The sequence below is a fragment of the Mytilus edulis genome, chromosome 4 (assembly GCF_963676685.1).
Source record: "Mytilus edulis chromosome 4, xbMytEdul2.2, whole genome shotgun sequence".
Classification (NCBI taxonomy): Eukaryota; Metazoa; Mollusca; class Bivalvia; order Mytilida; family Mytilidae; genus Mytilus; species Mytilus edulis.
In genome coordinates, this window is record NC_092347.1 from 12998162 (window position 1) to 13018200 (window position 20039).

At 33.0% G+C, this 20039-nt stretch overlaps 1 protein-coding gene across 1 annotated transcript; it reads left to right on the forward strand.

Annotated features, from left to right (window-relative positions):
* Positions 1-5392: 5392 nt before the first annotated feature.
* LOC139518378 (forkhead box protein unc-130-like) lies at positions 5393-6627 on the forward strand. The gene has a single exon (XM_071309932.1). It carries the CDS (start codon positions 5498-5500, stop codon positions 6392-6394), a length of 897 nt encoding a protein of 298 aa, XP_071166033.1. The 5' UTR covers positions 5393-5497; the 3' UTR covers positions 6395-6627.
* Positions 6628-20039: the final 13412 nt, after the last annotated feature.

The window sequence follows — 20039 nt, forward strand, 5'->3', positions numbered from 1 at the left end:
GTCTTTTATGTGCAAGAGATGTGGCTCTGTCTTAACATCGGACAGCTACCATTTATTGTCTCCTTTCAATGGACTACCCTGTATGCCCTTACTTTAATTTTCTTCAGCAGAAACACAAAAATTAGTAATATACAAATAAAATAAAAATTGTATCGAATACAGAGATGTAATCATGGTAATTTGATTGCAGTTCAGACCTTTATCCATCAAAAGACAAAGGACAAGGATGTCAAAATTCAAAGGTCAAACGAACAAAATTCATACTATATATGCTAAGCATATAAAAAAGAAGATGTGGTATGATTGCCAATGAGAGAACTCTCCAAAAGAGACCAAATGACACAGACATTAACAACTATAGGTTACAGTAAGGCCTTCAACACTGAACAAAGTCCATACCACATATAAAAGGCCCTGAAATTAAAAGTAAAACAATTCAAACAAGATAAATTAAAGGCCTAATTTATGTACATAAAAATCAATGAATAAAAACAAATATGTAACACACCAACAAACGACAACCACTGAATTACAGGATCCTGACTTGGGGACAGGCCCATACATACAGAATGTTCAGTTACTAAAAAGGTTAAACTTTGTGCCTTGAAAATTGAAACAATGGAGCCACCAGGAAGAATCATTTCAGCCCACAATTCTTTTTTTATATGACATGAATTTAAATAAACCTAGCAAAATCACCATGATACAACTGCATGTGCTTGTCTGTGTATTAAATCATTAAGTCATAGGCATTCCTCAGAGGTCATCTCCATGGTTTATTATAGATCTTATATACACAAAAAATGCTGATACAGGAGATTAAATGCATTGCTATTTGTTTCTTTTGGACTTAAATACTCCTTATTATGACTGCATAAAATAGAACATTATTATTTTGGGTCAAATCTGTGAACATTAATCTGACATCTCCGGCCCAGTTTCTGCTCTCTTATGAGGATAACTGTGTCATAATCAAGTACCCAGAAATTATCTTTTTCAAATTATTATGTGTTTGTCCAACCAATTAAATGCACTTCAACAAATAAAAAAAATCAGATCATTAAAAACAAACATGTATGTAACTTAAATCAATGCTATATACAATATACAATGCAATATTCCCTTTACTACCAACTGATAAATTAAAGCAATCTTTACCATTGAATGATTACAAGCACTTTGATTACCATTCTAGGGTTATGCCCCTTTACAAGTGGAAAATTGAAGATTTTTTTAGTTTCTGTTCTCTTAACTTAAGTTTGTCTCAACTAAATTTAATGAAATGTGTATATAATGCTTATTACCTCTAAACTCAGTTTAAGTTCAATTTTTGGCAGCTTCACTTTTACAGCTCTTGAGTTATGTCCCTTTATAACGTTATATGCTAGCAGGGGCATCATCTGTGTCCCTTTGGACACATTCCCCATTTATTTTTTAGAAGTTACTATTAAATAATATTAATTTTAACCATGACTGTATGAAATTTTATGTTTTAATATTTTATGATGTATTTAAATGAGTAGTTATTGTTGCAAACTCCATTAGAAATTTGAATTGAGATCATTTTTGAAATAAGGGAAAGGTGAAAAAAATAGGGGGGGGGTCATTTTTTTTTCTCATTTCAGATTTTAGAATTAAACAGAAAATTCCTTCAAATATTTTTTTTTGAGAGGATGAATATTCAACAGCATAGTGAATTGTTCAAAAGCAAAAACTAATTTTTAAGTTCATTAGACCACATTCATTCTGTGTCAGAAATCTATGCTGTGTCTTAATCACAATCCAAATTCAGCGCTGTATCCAGCTTGAATGATTTGTCCATACTTTCCCCATCCGTTCAGGGTTCGACCTCTGCGGTCGTATAAAGCTGCGCCCTGCGGAGAATCTGGTTAATCTTATTCTACATGATTTCCAAAACCACAGTAGATACGGGTGTTGCTAAACGGCGGAAACGGAAAAATATTTATATGGACGGAATATAAGGGGGGAAATGCAAAGAAATACGAAAATAAATAACGACTGAAGTATAAATGAAATCACACAACAATTATGTTGACAATAGAGTAGGAGCTAGATATCAAAGAAAATATCAAACAGTTTTGGAAATACATAACATTGATGAGGGGGAGGACAGGGGGGTACCCTTCTCCCTTCTCCCACCCCTCTTCTCCTTTCTCCTACCCCCGTTCTCCTTTCTCCCATTAGAATAAAACATCTCCTTTTGAGATATTTTTTCTTGAAATATTAGAAATTTTTTTAAAAGGAGAGATATTTTATTTTTTCTCCTTTCTCCAACTTTTTCTCCTTTCTCCCAGCCTTCCTCTCCTTTCTCCTACCCCCTTTCTCCTTTCTCCCACCCCCTTTCTCCTTTCTCCTACCCCCTTTCTCCCTGTCTCCCTTACCCCTGTCCTCCCCCTCATTGATAGCTAAAAATAATAAGGTGATAGAAAGAGCACGTGCCATTCCTCTAGGTCTATGTGCATCTTAAACAATAGGAACTCTAGAACATTATAGACTTGAATAGTTCATGATAAAAAATTCTCTGTCGTCTTCCTGCAGTTTTTACCAAAAACACAAGAGAGGATGAAAAGTCGTCCGTCATTTAAGGTAAATCATTACTTTAAAAGGCTACTTACTATAACGGAAATATTAACTTGTTTGTAGATCTTGTCTTGCTGACCATTTTTGTTTCAATAGTTTCTAGCTATCGGTTGTAGTTTTTTAGCAACACCCCAGTAGATACTCTTGAGAGCCTCCAGTTCTACTTTACTATTAAAAAATCATTGACAGCGTTACATGTTTATCTAAAACACATGATTGACTATTAAGCTCCATTCTACTACATGTATTTAGTTTAGGGGCCAGCTGGAGCACGCCTTCGGGAGCGGGATTTTCTCGCTGTGTTGAAGGCCCATTGGTGGACTTTGTTGTTTTTTTACTCTTTAGTCGGGTAACGGGGTTATTGTCTCTTTGATCCATTCCCCATTTTCATTCTCAATTTTAGTTGTCTTGTACTCTGCAGCTGATGTAAAATAAAAATACTGGATACGTTAACCTTCAATATTGATCTTCCAGAGCGGTGTTTGATTGACCCTGGTTGTCTTCCAACCAACACAGCTAACGTTGATATGAACATTTTTGAGGCAAAACAATGTTTTTTAGGTAAATTAGACAAGTTCGAGATTCACAATACATTCCATGTCTGTTTATATAATCTTACCATACATACATCATTTAGTAAGATATCGGTTTAAATCGCATTAAAAAGGTTTTTCTTTCTTGTTCTGCATTTTATTTCTGTAAATTGTTCTGGGCTGGGCGTTGCAATACATCGTGCCTTCCTGGATGTTAATAATCTTACTGTTTTAAAGTTAATATTAAGTACAGCAACCGATACTAGACGGTAAAAGTACTTTAAGCTTGATTTCAGTAGCTGTGGTCTTATTGTTTAAATTTATTATCATATAGTTTTTCATAATTCATGTTATGAGTTTCTATATTACACATATTTAAAAAAAACGTGCAGGCATTACTAAGTTGAAAATCACCAACAAGTTCAACGTTACTGAAACTACTAGATATTTCTTAATAATATCATAAATATTCTATTTATACCATTATGAAACAAAATTAACTTTTTCTCTCATCTTTTAATTCAGGTTGAGTGTCCCGACTTTTTGTTAGTCAGAATACTGCTTTTGTCACGGTTATCTACGTGTGTCATGACGAAACAAATTTGGACTAATTATTTCAATCTTTCTGTATTTTCAACCTATATTAAATAAACCATTATACTGTTTGTTCAAAGATTTTATTTTTAAGGCCAAGGAACGGTAATTGTGCTATGTCACAGAGTTTAGTCAATTTGGCATACAAAATTGCCTTTGTGAAATATAATAATAGATCGGAATCGAAAAATAATGCATTTTTCTCCTTTATTTTCTGAAATATAACTGAATGAGTTCTTTCAAAATATATGTATATTTTTATAAAAAAAAGAAGAACGTAAAATCGGCGTTTTTTTCTTTAAATATGAATTAAAATCATAAATGCATAGAATTTTTCTTTATCATTGATACTGAAATATTGAAAGCTAATTTTTATTTGAGTAAAGTGACTTTCGATCGCTTATTCAAACTGAAAGTCACACATAGACAGTTGACATTTTTTTTCCTATGTTGTTTCAACTTTTTATTCACATAATATGGTAGCCCGTTTTATACATTTCGGTTGCTTTTATTTTAAATGATTATTTTTATTTATATAAGGGTTTAAAAGTCATATAATGATTACAACAATTATTTGAATGAAAGGTTTAAATGAAAACCCTTGAACAAACAATATAATGGTTAATTTAATAAAGGTTGAAATATAACGTGTGAAATTAATCTTAATAGTAAGTTAAAATGAATCGCTCAAGCTTTTTCTTCTTCAAAGAATGATTTGAGAAATAAGACTATCACTGCTACATGTAAAATCATACCTGTAGCGGGACAATTTTTAGAATATCCCTATCCATATTATTGTACATAAAAATACATTTAAATATAAAATTAAAAGAGATGATGATGTCCCGTTTTCCAACTATATATACCTTTTTCAACATTTTTTTTAACTGACTGTAAAACGGGTGGTTACATAGGTTTTTAGATATGTAAATGTTATGCTAGTTGCAATCGCAGACATCATTACAAACATGGTCATATCGAAACAACTGAGAAGTGTAGTTTATACATTTTGACCCTCTATTATCTTTTGCAAAGAGGGTCATTATTTATTGACTACTATTACTATAAAATCGTATGGAAAAGAGCAAGAACACATTTGATAAGTATTCAAATCAGTAACAGAAAATGTATTCTAAAAAAATAAAAACATAAAGGGGGGGGGGGGGGGGGGTTCCCACAAGCACTTCCATTATTTAACTGCAAATGGTTTTACTTCTAGGTTCTTTATGAACTCTTTGTAGACAGATTGCTTAATAAGTACGATATATATATAAATTTAAATTTATTTTAAAAAAGCTTTAAAGCATCACGAAATTTGAAATACGTGTATTTTTTAGAAGAACTTATACATGTTCAAATGAATATACATGTTTGCATGTAATTGTTTTACCACAATTGGAAATGAGTACTGACGCATGGGGTTAAATTGACAATGTTTCTCGGACTAGACTACACATGTATTAATACACAAACAAAATATTGAAATTTCCCAGTGGCAAAAGGCAATTAATGTTTTGAGAACATTAAAACTTTAAAGAATAGAAATGAAGCGCTATTAACGATTTTGAAATTTAACTTTCTTCTCATATTATTCGCCATTCAATGGCTATTATGTTTTTATTACTACTTAGAATTTTACATACGAGAGACATTTAAGATATGACTGTTAGAGTAACGAAATTACGTATACTGTGCTGTGTTCATATTATTCAGGGTATTATATATATAAAAGATCGAAATAATAATTTTAGCTGGACACAGATTGGGTTATGGAATCATTTCGATTAGGTGAACCTGGCACCATAAACAATACAGAAACACATAACCAAGTGCTAGGAAACTACAAGGAAGAAACGCTTGGACGTAGAGAAAATGTTTATTATGAAACAGGAAAAACAACTCCGAATTCAACAGATGACAACAATTATGACAAAAATTCAGAACTATTGCCAACATCCGGAGAACAGACATCAGGCAACTTAAAATCAATCTCTTCACAGGCTGCTAGACAATTTTCGGCTGATGTGAAACCGCCATATTCATACATTGCCTTAGTTACGATGGCAATTGAAAGTGCGCCAACTGGAATGATGTCGTTGAACGAAATTTATCAGTTTATAATGAATCGATTTCCATATTATCAAAAAGACCAACAAAGGTGGCAGAACTCAGTAAGACATAACCTATCTCTGAACGATTGTTTTATAAAAGTGCCACGTGCTGCGGGACGCCCAGGAAAGGGAAGTTATTGGGCAATACATCCAGATTGTAAGGATATGTTTGGCAATGGTAGTTTCCTTAGAAGATCATCACGGTTCAAAAAGAATAAAAAATCAGATGACTTCAGCAAAAACCCGTTTGGTCACCTGTATGGGTCTCATTCTGCACTTCCGGTTCCACCGCCATTACACTCTCATCAATTTCCGTTTGCTGCTGATACTAATTCATTTAAATGGACACCATTTTCAGGATATGCACCTCAAACTCAAAGTGAACATTCTCTGAATTCTGCATTTGGTGCAAGTTTCGGACAGCATGTTGCTGCACCGTTCAGTCATTCAATGGCAGCAAGTAACGTAGACTCGTATTATTCTCCAAGCTATCAAACTCTTTCTTCGTCGCCGTATAGTGGATCATCGCATCATTTTGGACATCAGAGACTCTAAAATATTTCAATGTAAAGTTGCCGTTTAAAAGAAAACAATATTTAAGACAGGTGGGTGTATCATGCAGCAAGAGATTTTGTGCAATACAAATGCCTTATTTCTCAGTGAAAGTACATTTTCATTCAAATCAAAGAATATTTTGTTCTCATTTATCACATGCAAATATACTCACCTTTATAAATTATTATAATGTTGTTGGAAAAAATAAAAATATTATAAGTTGTATATTCAAACCTTACTTTTAATGTTATATATTTTACTTGTACCAATTAATTACTGAGGGGGTTAAACAAAAAAAGCGCCAAATTGCGAAATATGTAATTTAACATCACAAAAAAGCATGTGTGTTTAAGTAGTAAATTATTCCATCTTTTTACTTGACTAAGCATGATATAGATAAAAGGTAAAACGTGTAGGTGTTTCAGCGTGCTGTTGGAAAGACTATTTCAGACTGTGTTCCAATATTTGTACTGACCTTTAATCATGGATGGTAACTGCAGCCAACCATAGTTTAATAAAGAACCCTATGAGAAATATTATAACAAATAAAAACAGGGCACTTTGATATATATATATATATGTTCCGGACCATATGAGTATTTGGACCATACGCGTATGGTCATGACCATATACGTATACTCGTATGGTCCGACCATACGCGTATGGTCCGACCGTACGGCGTATGGTCCGACCGTACGCGTATGGTCCGACCGTACGCGTATGGTCGGACCATATGAGTATAATACTCGTTTGGTTATTAACGGGCCGGACCATATGAGTATTTGGACCATATAGGTATATTTATTTTTCCAAATTACGTTATAAACGTTTCAATAATACAGGAACTTTATCTAAAAAAAAACAGTGATGGTTTAAAACATGACAATTTTTTAATTTTATAATAAAAAAAACTACGTAAAAATTTAATATTGATGCCATAGTTAGTTTTCATCGCTAGTTACATTAGCGCATGTAGGCTTGGATGACATTCACTTCCACACGGTATCATAGCTTTTTTGCATTTGCAAGTTTTGTGCACGATCTTTTTCATTTACACATTTTGTTTGCGAGTGAAAAACAAGCCTTTTTTTTGCAGCTGCGTACAGTGATACCGAGGTCTTTGGCAATTCTGATGTCTACAGTGTTTTTAAGAAGCTCTAGATCTCAAATATCGTAAAATGGTTGACTGCAATACACTTTCTTCACAACACAACTTAAATAAACTAATAGTATGCTACTTTCCAGTGACTTCTTATGTGACAGTTCATTAAGAAATTTTTTAGTCGACATATTGCCATTTACTCGTAATAACAAATCGGTTATGACCATCGGTAATGACCATCGGTATAAAATGTGTTTACTTAAAATTTAACAATTAAGTAAAATTAACAATGTGAAACTTCTTATTTTTATTTAGCTTATCTTTTTATTATAATATAACGATAAAATTACCTATATGATAGCGTCTTTTGAATGAACGGTCATACCATATGAAGAGTTTAGAAGTATTAAAAGTAAACTGTAACAGAGTGTTAATTACCCCGACCATACGCGTATGGTCCAAATACTCATATGGTCCGGAACATATATATATATATACAAAAATTTGCGAAAGCAAATTTACAGATCTAACATTGTTGGGTTGATGTTTAGACGAGTTATATATATATATATATAAGACAGGTGGGTCTTAAATATATATATATATATATATATATATATATATATACATGAGTACCTACATTTGCGCGGATTTTAAAATGACCTATTTCATTTGCGCGGAGAAATGGTATTACGTTTGCGCGGATTTACCTGTAGTTTACCCGAGTTTATTTTTACCTGTAATTTGTTTTTCGATTATTGTTTAACTTTGACATAAATTGGCGATCACCACATCTTATTTATAACATATATAAGACAAGTCTTTATTTATTTATATAAATATTTTAAAAAAAAAAACCACTACATTTATGTAAAAGAAACGTTTTGAATCTAAAATACAGCGACTATCATGGAAAAGAATATTCAAAGTATATATGAAGTCATGAATAAAACGCAATAAACATGCGGACGATATATATATACAGGAATAATTTATAGTTCAGTCCTTGACTGGTACTTGTATCCTAGCGATTTGAGATAGCCTTGACGGAAAATTTCACCATTTTGAAATTTTAGAAATTGTTGAACGGTAAACTGAATTTTCTCCTTTTTTTTGTGTGAGTTTAACAAGGACGATGTGCATAAAGCTGAGTTCACAAACGTAACGTCTTCAAACTTATAAAATCAATTACGTCGGAATTCCCCCCAATAAAACGTAAGCGTAACAAACACACTGGACACTTAGTTTATAACATGATTTTAAACATAAACGTTCAACGTATTTCATTTTTTCAAACAACAAAGCACAGCAAATGCACATTTTGGAAATCTAAAAAAATATATGATATGAGCAGTGTAATAGAAATAATAAGCGACTATTCCGTGGGCCCTATTCAGAAAATAGCGTTAAAACGTCATTTCTTTTAACTGTAACATAAAAGCTGGACATTAAAAAAAATCAAATGTTCAGCCTAGACTATCGAATCATTAATATTTTGCAGATTTTTTTAAACCTCTTGATATCCACATTTGTAATAAAAAAAAGAAATTACTTATTTTGTCTTGGCAATTCTTCCATTTTCGAATATTAATCCTTCCAAATTACTACTTCTTACACATAGCGAACTATGTTCCAAACTCATTCACCATTGCTGTTTTTGATTTTTTTGGGGGGTAAATTTCGTATAACGTCATTGTCGGACTCCGAAAAAATTCTATCATATGAAAATGTGTGTAAATATGTTGAATTTGTATAAATTTTATGTCAAAAAATCTATTTTATGTTTATCTTATGTTACAAGTTACACATATTTTTGCCGTTTTCTCTATGTTCGTTTAATACTTTATATATGGAATTTTGATAACCTTACTAATAATGTGGATTTTAATGGCTAACACATATTATTTTATCATTCAAAAACCCTTCATGTTTTAAGATATTTATACAAGGTTGAATAAAACACTTTTTAAAAGAACATTTTACAGTTGCCGTCAACTTTTGTGCACGCCGTCAAGGGCTTGGTAATCGCTGCCGCGAATTTTAATGTAAGTAGTCGCTTGAACTTGCATAATAATCTCAACAAAAGTGTAGTATTCTATTCCGTTGAAATCTTAAAGCTTGGCGTAAGATGGTATGAGGTATAAGTACACGTGCATTAGAAAATTTGAATATTGGACGAAAACAACAGAGTTGTCTTTCTTCATGCTGATATCTCACGAAAACTCAACTCTTTCAGTAAAATTCCAATCTATAAAGTCATCTAAATGATTATAGATGAAGACACTTTTGAAGTCAACAAAACTATATTATTATGTGAGCAGAGCGAGTTAAAACTCTCCTATTCATACATTGACTTTTCATGTCTATACTACCCTTATCGTTTCAAGCTATTGAACTTTGAATTTGCTTTTAAATAGGGCAACCTCCTTGTTAGTGTTAAACAATTGATTTACTGGGTAGATAGGCATTTCCCATTACATCAGATTTCAATTTGTAAAGTTGTAAAATAAGGATAATTTGTGTATTATGTTTCAAGAAAGTTAAAGAGGGTATTCATACTAGATGTCTTCAACAGTTAAACTTAGGAGATAACACCTTATGCACAGATCAAAACAGTTCCTGTGTCGCAATTAACAACTTGATGCATTTTGATATGTATAAACAATTTCTGTTGTATTTAACTAAGCACATTCATCTTTTCATATGTATGAGTTTGTATATTATGTCCATTTAATTATCCCAATGGACACATCCTTTGCACCTTTGTCAAGTTTGACGAAAAGTTGGATTAACAAATAAGATTTACAAATCAAACAACAATTTATTCAATTATCAAATTTATAAAAAAAAAAAAACCAAAGAGACCAAAAAGGAACAGTTAAACATCTGACGAATAAACAGATTAGAACTTGTATACGGATGAAAGTCATTTCAACTTCAATAGACAATAGGCTAGCAAAATAGATAGAGCATCTCTTAATATTCATCTTCATGTATGGCATACTTTAATATGTGAAGAATTTATCTGAGAAAAAATGCTGTGACAGAGTTCATGGTAGAAGCTTCTGGTAGAATGATTTTGTCATTTAAGCTCATTCTTCAAACCGTATATGTTTGCGGGTTTTAGGATTTGTGTCACTAGCTAAAAGGCAGTACTTATTGAAACACATCATCACAAGTATATAACTGATATCTATGTCTATATAGTATCCTTAGCAGTAGAAAATAGTGCAGCAGTCTTTCTGAGAAGTTCTAATAAATATTTACATATTGTATACACTCGTTTCCATTCCTGATTTTTCGTTTATGATATGAATTCTACCGTATTTAGTGAAACCTTGATAAAGTTATGAAGGACTATCGTTCAGACATGACATACTTGAAAGCAACAATTATTTCGTGAAGTAATAAACCAACAACGTAATTGTGTTACATCAACTGTTTTCCCCAATGACAACATGATAATTTAGAAGTTAATAAAACTCCAGCAAAACTAATCTCTTGGTCTACTAATAACAATTTCCATGTCCTGGAAAGGAAGCACATGTCAGGAATTTGATACATGCAGTCCAAGGGAGACGTGCTATCAAATTACAGATTCAATCAATGTACATAGTACGGTACAGGTAGTTAGTAGATCCTTATTATGATTCGGAAACTAACTTGGCAGAATAGAAAACATCATGCAATGACACAAGTATTTCCATATTTAAATGTTTTCTCGTTATGAACAAAAGTAGACAAGGGGCATAAGTTAATCAGGCAGCATCCCACCGACACAAAATAATTTAAAGACATAGCTACCATTAAACGGTCTTCAATATTATATATGTTATTTCATTTTGAAAGCACTACATTTATTCAACTCTGTAGAAGTTGTGAATAAACGTTGACTTAACTTGAACGAAACATTTGGTTACTAAACATGTCTCGTTAACGTATACCTCACAGGGGCGTAGCTAGGATGAAACGATGTGCAAGCATTTACCGCCGAGCGAATCGAGGCGAAAAATTTTGGGACCCTTTTATGCAGAAAATGGTTTGTTTTTCGGGTTTTGGCCGTAGGACGGTTAATTGAGATGCTACATGTACATAGGACTTATACATAATTCATGAATGCAAAACTATTGAAAAATCTTCTGAATAGAACATCTACATAGAATAAAGCATGGTTAATTGAATACATAAACAACACATTTTTGTGTTATGGAATTTCCTAAAAAGTGTCAGAAATCTGCCCTTCGGGTCTTAGCAGAAACGAACTTCTTTATTACATTGTACTTTGTCAATATTCACACAAAAATCCCGATGAATATGCAGCAATTCTAGCGATGCTAAACCGTCGTTGTTCGTTGTTAATCGTACATAATTATGTTTTCAACAGACGTAGTACACTGAACGATCTCTCTGCGGTAGCATTAGCGAGATGTAATTGTAGCTTCTCAATGATTAACCGTACTATGGCCAAAACCCGAAAAACCAAACCATTTTCCGGTACCACGATTTCCCGAGAAATACAAGAAAAACATTATATCCCCAAAACAAACTGATATATCCCGAGAAAAAGACTTTTTATGGTGTTATGCTACGTTTTATAGTGTTATACTACTTTTCACAATATTAAAGAATATTAATTAAAGATATTACTCGTAAATTATCATGTGGTCTATGGACGCAAAATATAATGAGACTTTCCAAGACTAGTTTTGCGTGTTTGCAGGGTGATTGGCTTTGGTAGTCACATCGCATCGGCATATTTAACGATATCGAAGGGTTCTGATAAATCTAATGGCCGATTGGTACATCGCATTCCAAACAGATAAACCGTACTCTGTAAAATGTTCTCCGAAACTACAAGAGTATAACAAGTTATAATCTTGTAAAAGATTCAAGTTACTGTCCGTTTTTTGTCATCTGCAATAAAACTTTAATTTTGAAACCAAATGCCGCTATTTAATGACATTACATCATTTGAATACTCGTGAGTGTATCCTTTAAATTTTTATTTTGCAATTTCTTTTTTGCATGCCGAATTGATGTGCACGCAACTGCGTGTTGGCGTATAGGGAGCTACGCGCCTGGAGCCTCATATCTCTTTTTGGTCCTACGTGCATGAAAATCCTTATTAAGTGCAATATGTTTCATCATTTAAGAAAAAAAAACGAACTATTATCACCAGCCAATCTTTTTAATATACGTTGATACCATAACTATTAAATTAGTATTGCATCAATATAAATATAGGCTTGAACAAACCATTGTTTGGCAGAAAGAATGCTATCAGTAGCATTATCACGTGGCCGCTGTCTTTGTAAAAAACTTTGTTTTTTCCTTCACCTGTCAAGCAAACAATACCAAACGTTCGTTATTTTTGTTAATTATTTGGGATATAACAAGTATGAATTTATTGGCGAAAACAGTTAAATTGCTTTTATGATTGACTGTAAATTTCAAAATATCGTTGAAAAAATTACAGTCAGGATATTTACATGGTAATGGCCGAGTATTCCTGTGGCAAACCTGTAACTACCAGTTCATATTGAACGATTAAAAGAAAATAAAGTCGAAAAAGTCAGACGAAATTTGATTTTAGAATCGAAATTTATTTTTGCCGATAGTTACCGTCAACAAAATGACACACCAAACATTATATGTGAACTTAATTTCTCTATTAAGTTTGAATCAGTTTATTCATCAATTGTCGTGCTGTATTTCATATTAAAAAAAATCATCAAACTTTTAATTAATTCGCTGAAAATAACTTCAAATTGAAATATAAATCTTTACGAGTGGATACATTATTACTTGTAGATGTTTTTCTCCACCGATTGTTGTTTCTATTAATTGAAAAATTAATTGGTTATACATTAAAGATCTTTGGATAATTTCTTTTTAACTTATTTATTTCTTGACAAGATTCCAGACATTTTGAATCTTGACATGCTGTATAGACGGTTAGCTGTTGTAATATGTGTATCTGCCTCATTATTTTGTATTAGTTGGGTTGCAAGTCTAACTGACACAATTTATTTGGGATCATCGACATGCTTTTGTAAGATTTTGAATATAAAAGAACGTATGTCCTTCAAGGCAGGTCGACCAGAATGAAGGCTAACATTTGGTTATTAGAGGTTTGCGATGGTTCTCCCATGGTGCAAAGAGTATGGTAAGCATCCTACATGGGGCATCGTATTTCGGGTCTGATCCCTACTGGGTATGTGGGTCTTGTTATTCATCCCGGCTGTAAGTCAAACGACACACATATCAATCATCGGTTAACTATATTAAAAAAAAACGAGAAAAAATGTCGAATACTCCAATAAAGGCAAAATTACTAATTGCTGTTAATATAATTTTTCAATTGAGTTCCAAATTCCTTAACGGAAAAAATAAGCAAAATTTTATTTATGATGTTAGTACTGAAGCAAGTAAAAGTTAAAGCAATGCAAGAGTTTATATTGTTTGTATGAATTAATAACTCAGTGTCCCCAAAGAAATTGTGTCAGCTATGTATTATCTAGTAACTATCTGTTCTCTTTTGCTTATTTCTACTGATATTAGTGGTATTTTAAGCTTTGCTATTTTCCGTTTCCATTGACTGCATTTAATAGTCCAACGACAAAAAGTCGTAAAGGCAAGGCAATACCTCAAGTTAGATAACACCAATTTGTAGAAATCATCGTTTAATAATCTGTTTAAGATTCCACAGTTCAAGCTATCATGACACAGAACAAAGACAATAGTTATATAGCAAAATAAAACGGCAATGGTAGTTATTTTCGAATCTAATAGAAATTGTTGTCTAATCCAATACACTATTCGTATAAAATATTTGGCTGACTTCAGATAACGGAAAATGTTTATTTGTGTGATTGATGTGACCTACTTCACTGAAAACCCATTAATTTAGTTGTACTAGTATTTAATTTAAATCTATAACTTTAGTATCCGGACATTACACAAATATTTAAACAAAAAAACAAAAAAACATTACGTAAACAATTTTGTAAACCATATTTATTCGACAATAAACAAACAACTTAATGTATAGTAAGCCATAAAAGTCACCGATATTACAAAATGTGTAACAATTCCAAAGAGAAAACTATCGTCCCGATTTATACAACAGAAATTAACAAAATAAAAAAAAAACATTGCAGACATCAACCAACGACAACCATTGGATTACATGTTCCTGGCTTCGGACAACAACAACCATTGGATTACATGTTCCTGGCTTCGGACAACGACAACCATTGGATTACATGTTCCTAGCTTCGGACAACGACAACCATTGGATTACATGTTCCTGGCTTCGGACAACAACAACCATTGGATTACATGTTCCTGGCTTCGGACAACGACAACCATTGGATTACATGTTCCTAGCTTCGGACAACGACAACCATTGGATTACATGTTCCTAGCTTCGGACAACCATTGGATTACATGTTCCTGGCTTCGGACAACGACAACCATTGGATTACATGTTCCTGGCTTCGGACAACGACAACCATTGGATTACATGTCCCTAGCTTCGGACAACGACAACCATTGGATTACATGTTCCTGGCTTCGGACAACGACAACCATTGGATTACATGTTCCTGGCTTCGGACAACGACAACCATTGGATTACATGTCCCTAGCTTCGGACAACGACAACCATTGGATTACATGTTCCTGGCTTCGGACAACCAACCAACGACAACCATTGGATTACATGTTCCTGGCTTCGGACAACGACAACCATTGGATTACATGTTCCTGGCTTCGGACAACCATTGGATTACATGTTCCTGGCTTCGGACAACCATTGGATTACATGTTCCTGGCTTCGGACAACAACCATTGGATTACATGTTCCTGGCTTCGGACAACAACCATTGGATTACATGTTCCTGGCTTCGAACAACGACAACCATTGGATTACATGTTCCTAGCTTCGGACAACGACAACCATTGGATTACATGTTCCTGGCTTCGGACAACAACCATTGGATTACATGTTCCTGGCTTCGGACAACAACCATTGGATTACATGTTCCTGGCTTCGGACAACAACAATTGGATTACATGTTCCTGGCTTCGGACAACGACAACCATTGGAATACATGTTCCTGGCTTCGGACAACGACAACCATTGGATTTCTGTACATGTTCCTGGCTTCGAACAACCAACCAACGACAACCATTGAATTACATGTTCCTGGCTTCGGACAACGACAACAATTGGATTACATGTTCCTGGCTTCGGACAACGCTATTCCTCCTCAACCATTGGATTACATGTTCCTGGCTTAAGACAACGCTCTTCCTCCTTTAACTAGGGAGATTTTAAAACAGCACAACATAAGAACGAACTAAAAAAAAACAGCTTGAAAGGTTCCAACTCGCCAGATTACTAGTAGCACTTTGCACAAAAACAAACAAAGAAAAAAAAAAGAATAACAACATAAAAAACCACCAATCTAAAAGTATCCCCTATCTTGAAAGCCTTCATGCTCTCTAAGGATAAACCTCGCTAAACTAAGCTAAACTAATGTAATTACTAGTGTCTAAATGATTTAACGACCGCGTTTGATGCTGATCTACATTTGAATCCTTGATTTATCAAATTCTTTCGAAACAATACCACACAAGAAACTACTATACAAAAAAATGAAGGAATATGATATTAAAAGATTAATACTAGAAAGACATCGCTAAATATGTTATTGACACAAAGATCATTTTAAATGAAGGTTGTAGTAGAGGACAAACACTATGAAGTTATCACTGTCCAATCTTTGTTCTCCAAGGACTGAACCTCTGACATTTTAGTATGGTTGTCTACATATCAAAACAGACTACAGGACTACGAAATTGTACAAGAAGATATAAAAATAAACTTCGAAGCATGGGCAAAATCTTATAGAATGCGGTTCAATGACAAAAAAAGATCGTTACATTATGAGTATGAGCCAGAAGTTTTACAGCCTAGACTGACATTTTCTTTAACTAGTTCAGAATAACCCATGATGATACTTAGCTCAACATATGCTAGAAGAATTAATGCGGACCTCTGATATATACAACGTAAAGAAAAGGAATAACTTTAAACTCGACTTCCTGCCAAAATATATATTTCTCTGAAGATGTCCCCTTTTTAATGAGTGCGACTTATGGGCCGCAACTACACTGTAACACATATCAAGTTGGAACGGCAAGTAGTTTGTTTCAGCACAGACGACATTCAATCAAAGGAGGATGAATTCATCTTACACATGCTTTTAAAGCTGGAACTTAAAGGAATCAGACAATGACTCCAAAATCTAATCTTTCGTACAAAGTTGTTGAAGGGTTTGTCAAAACTACTGTTCCAGATGATTATCGCAAACTATCACGATCAAAAGAGTTATCACAACGTAACAGTTAGTCAATTATTGTGTAACAAATATTAATGAGAAGTAAATGACACATGGTGATTTGACATCCCAACGAGAAAGACACATCAATATTCCAATCTATTTATCGTCTTTATCGTTGGAATCGTCGTGTGGGGTTTGAGTTTTGAGAGATGCCAATCTGTTATAACAAACTGCAATTGTAATCCACGACTGTATTTAAGTCGGTGTTGGTGTGAATAAAAGAGAGGCAAAAGATACTAAAGACCGAGCAACACGAACACCACCAAACAATATAATTGAGGGTGATCTTGTGTACTCCGGAATAGTGCCCATATCTTGTTCAACATGTAACACCTGTCGTGTTTCTCGTGCAAGTACAAACTCAGTGAAAAAACTAATAACGTATCATACCGATACAATTTGTACACCTATATTTTCGTAATAAAGTCGCATATTTTAACTGATGTATAGTGAATAAATTAAAACTTTGTAGTAATAGGGTAGGTACTGTATGCGTTGTTTCCCAAGTGAAACAGTGCAATCGATATACTGGAATTGAAAGGGATTGTCAGATGTCAGAGTTTCTTTACTAAAGCGTTATGGAATTATAACACGTGCACTTAGATTTCATCAATCAAACAATTAAAACTTAAGAGCAGTGAAATGTATCGTAACAAATACAAATAAACCGTCATAAGATTTAAAAATTTAAATGATTTTCAACATTGTATTTCATTGCACGTGTTCTTTAAACTACGATTTTAAGCACATTTACAAAATTGTTTTAAGGAAGCACCAAGGTTTAAGACATGAAGCATTCGTGTTAAATTATGCAAGCTGGAAGTACATTGATGTTAAATTCAGATTACTTCTTTATCTTTTAGTGCAAAGTTAGCATCAAAAACTTTTTTTTAACAATTTAACAATTGCAACCACTTCAATATTACAAACTTGTAGTTCGATATAATTTGTTTTTGGGTTTATAATGCCAAATATTTTATTTGATAAAGGGTTGATATGTTCTTGATGATCATTACACTATCTTGCAGAATGCAACTTAAGTTCAAATAAAAAAAGTTAATTTAGCGATACAATGTTCACAGCTTTCCAAGAAATTATTGTATTCATATAAAAGTTGAGTATTCTCTCACCTTATAATTCTATAATTGACAAACATTGTCATAATACTCTAAAATGCATTAAACTTATTTGTAAAAATCATATCACATTCATAACAAAATGGCGTGCTTCCAAAGAAGTACTGTAATTAATGGTTCCTTCGATTATTACATTTGCACAATCATATTAACTGCTGTGTTATTGCTCTGCTGGAAGCAAAAATTCTTCCTGACGATTGACATTCAAAATGATATTTATTGTCGTTACAACAGGCTTTTCAACAGTATATTATGTACAAATTGAACTTGTGAATATAATCAAAGTGCATTTCACCTCAAAGCCAAATTAATCCAAAAAACCACCCACACACTGTAAAAGTAAGGCGAAATTTGCCAAGGGACGTTCGAACTCCGAGTCGAGAAAAAAATTGACCACGCCATGGCAAAAAAAAAAAAAAAAAAAACAAGACCAAAGAAAGCAGAAGTATACAAAGCACCACATAAATAAATACTATTGACTGAGCAACACGAACCACATCATTTGTCCGGCCTCATTCCATATTATATATTATGCCATCTCAAAATCAAGTTTCCATTCTGTTCAAAATTTCACTTTGTTAAATTATATGAATTATATGTATGTATTCCATTTTGAACAACTTCATTTTAATAAATGCAGATTTAAATAAAAAAAAATATACGGTAACCGTTAAAGTTGAATATAATTGGATTTGTTTAAAGATTTATACTAGTACTTGTTTTGAAACGTTTTCTTAAAAATTATTAACAAACTAAAATAACCAAATGTGAATGTTTTCCGCATAGTGGCGTCGTCATACAACTAATAGTTTTTCCTAGTGCAGATAGTAGATGTCGTATACCATTGTAGTACTTGTAAGGCAGCAACCATTTGATTTTCTGGGGGTGGGGGCTATGTTTTTTTTTCTTGACATATTTTTTTTTTCGCCAAAAACTGGAAACAAACTTAGCCCCCCTCCAGAAAATCAAATGGTTGCTGCCTAACTCTTGCAAATGGCTAATTACAAAAGAAATCAAATCAAACCTTCCTCATGCCTCTGTTTACCTTATTCACAACATTTGTAGACATTGAATATGAATTTGATTGTTCTATCAATATTAGAGTATTGGTGAAATCCGTGTGAGTGTCGTGAATAAATATTCCTTTATATCATATCCCATCGAAGAAATATTACATTTTGCTCCTTACGACAAAACGGGTATATAATCTGTGTCCAAACAGGAACAGATATTGTTGCATGAATGTTTATAACAAGTTTTGAGGTGAACTTCTGCCAGACGTTACACATATACATTGACACAGTAGATTTATTTTATTTTTGAAAGGAATATTTTTTTTAATTTGATAGATGCTTTTTGTGGTTTTTGTATATGTTTGTTTGTCTTGAGATTCTAACACAGTGATGACTGCTGTAACCATATTTTGACTAGTTTATGATTATGTCTGTTTTGTTCACGCATCGTTGTAATAATAACGGAATTTGATGCGACTCATAAAAGTGAGAGGTTTAGCGCTATAAAACCAGGTTCAACCCACCAATTGAAAATGCCTGTACCAAGTCAGGAATATGACAGTTGTTGTCCATTCGTTTGCTGTGTTTCATTGTTTGATTTTTCCATTTGGTTAGGGACTTTCCGTTTTGAATTTTCCTCGGAGTTCAGTATTTTTTGTTACTGTGTCCTTGACTCTTTCTTACGATCTTATTAGAACATTAGACATTAGACATTAGACATTATTTTATTTTACCAATCATGGGCCCTTGTTGGGCAAGATACAAAAACATCATACAATGATTATATAAACATTAGTGAAATACACAATATTATAAGTAATACACAAATAATAAATTGATAATATGAGCAATGTAGGATATAATTGATATCATATGATATTCAGGTATGTTTACCTATTGTGCTTGGTGTGCTGAACTGTCTAAGGCGATTGCACAATATATATTTATAATCCTAGGTAAAACAGATGTCTCTATGAGATTGTA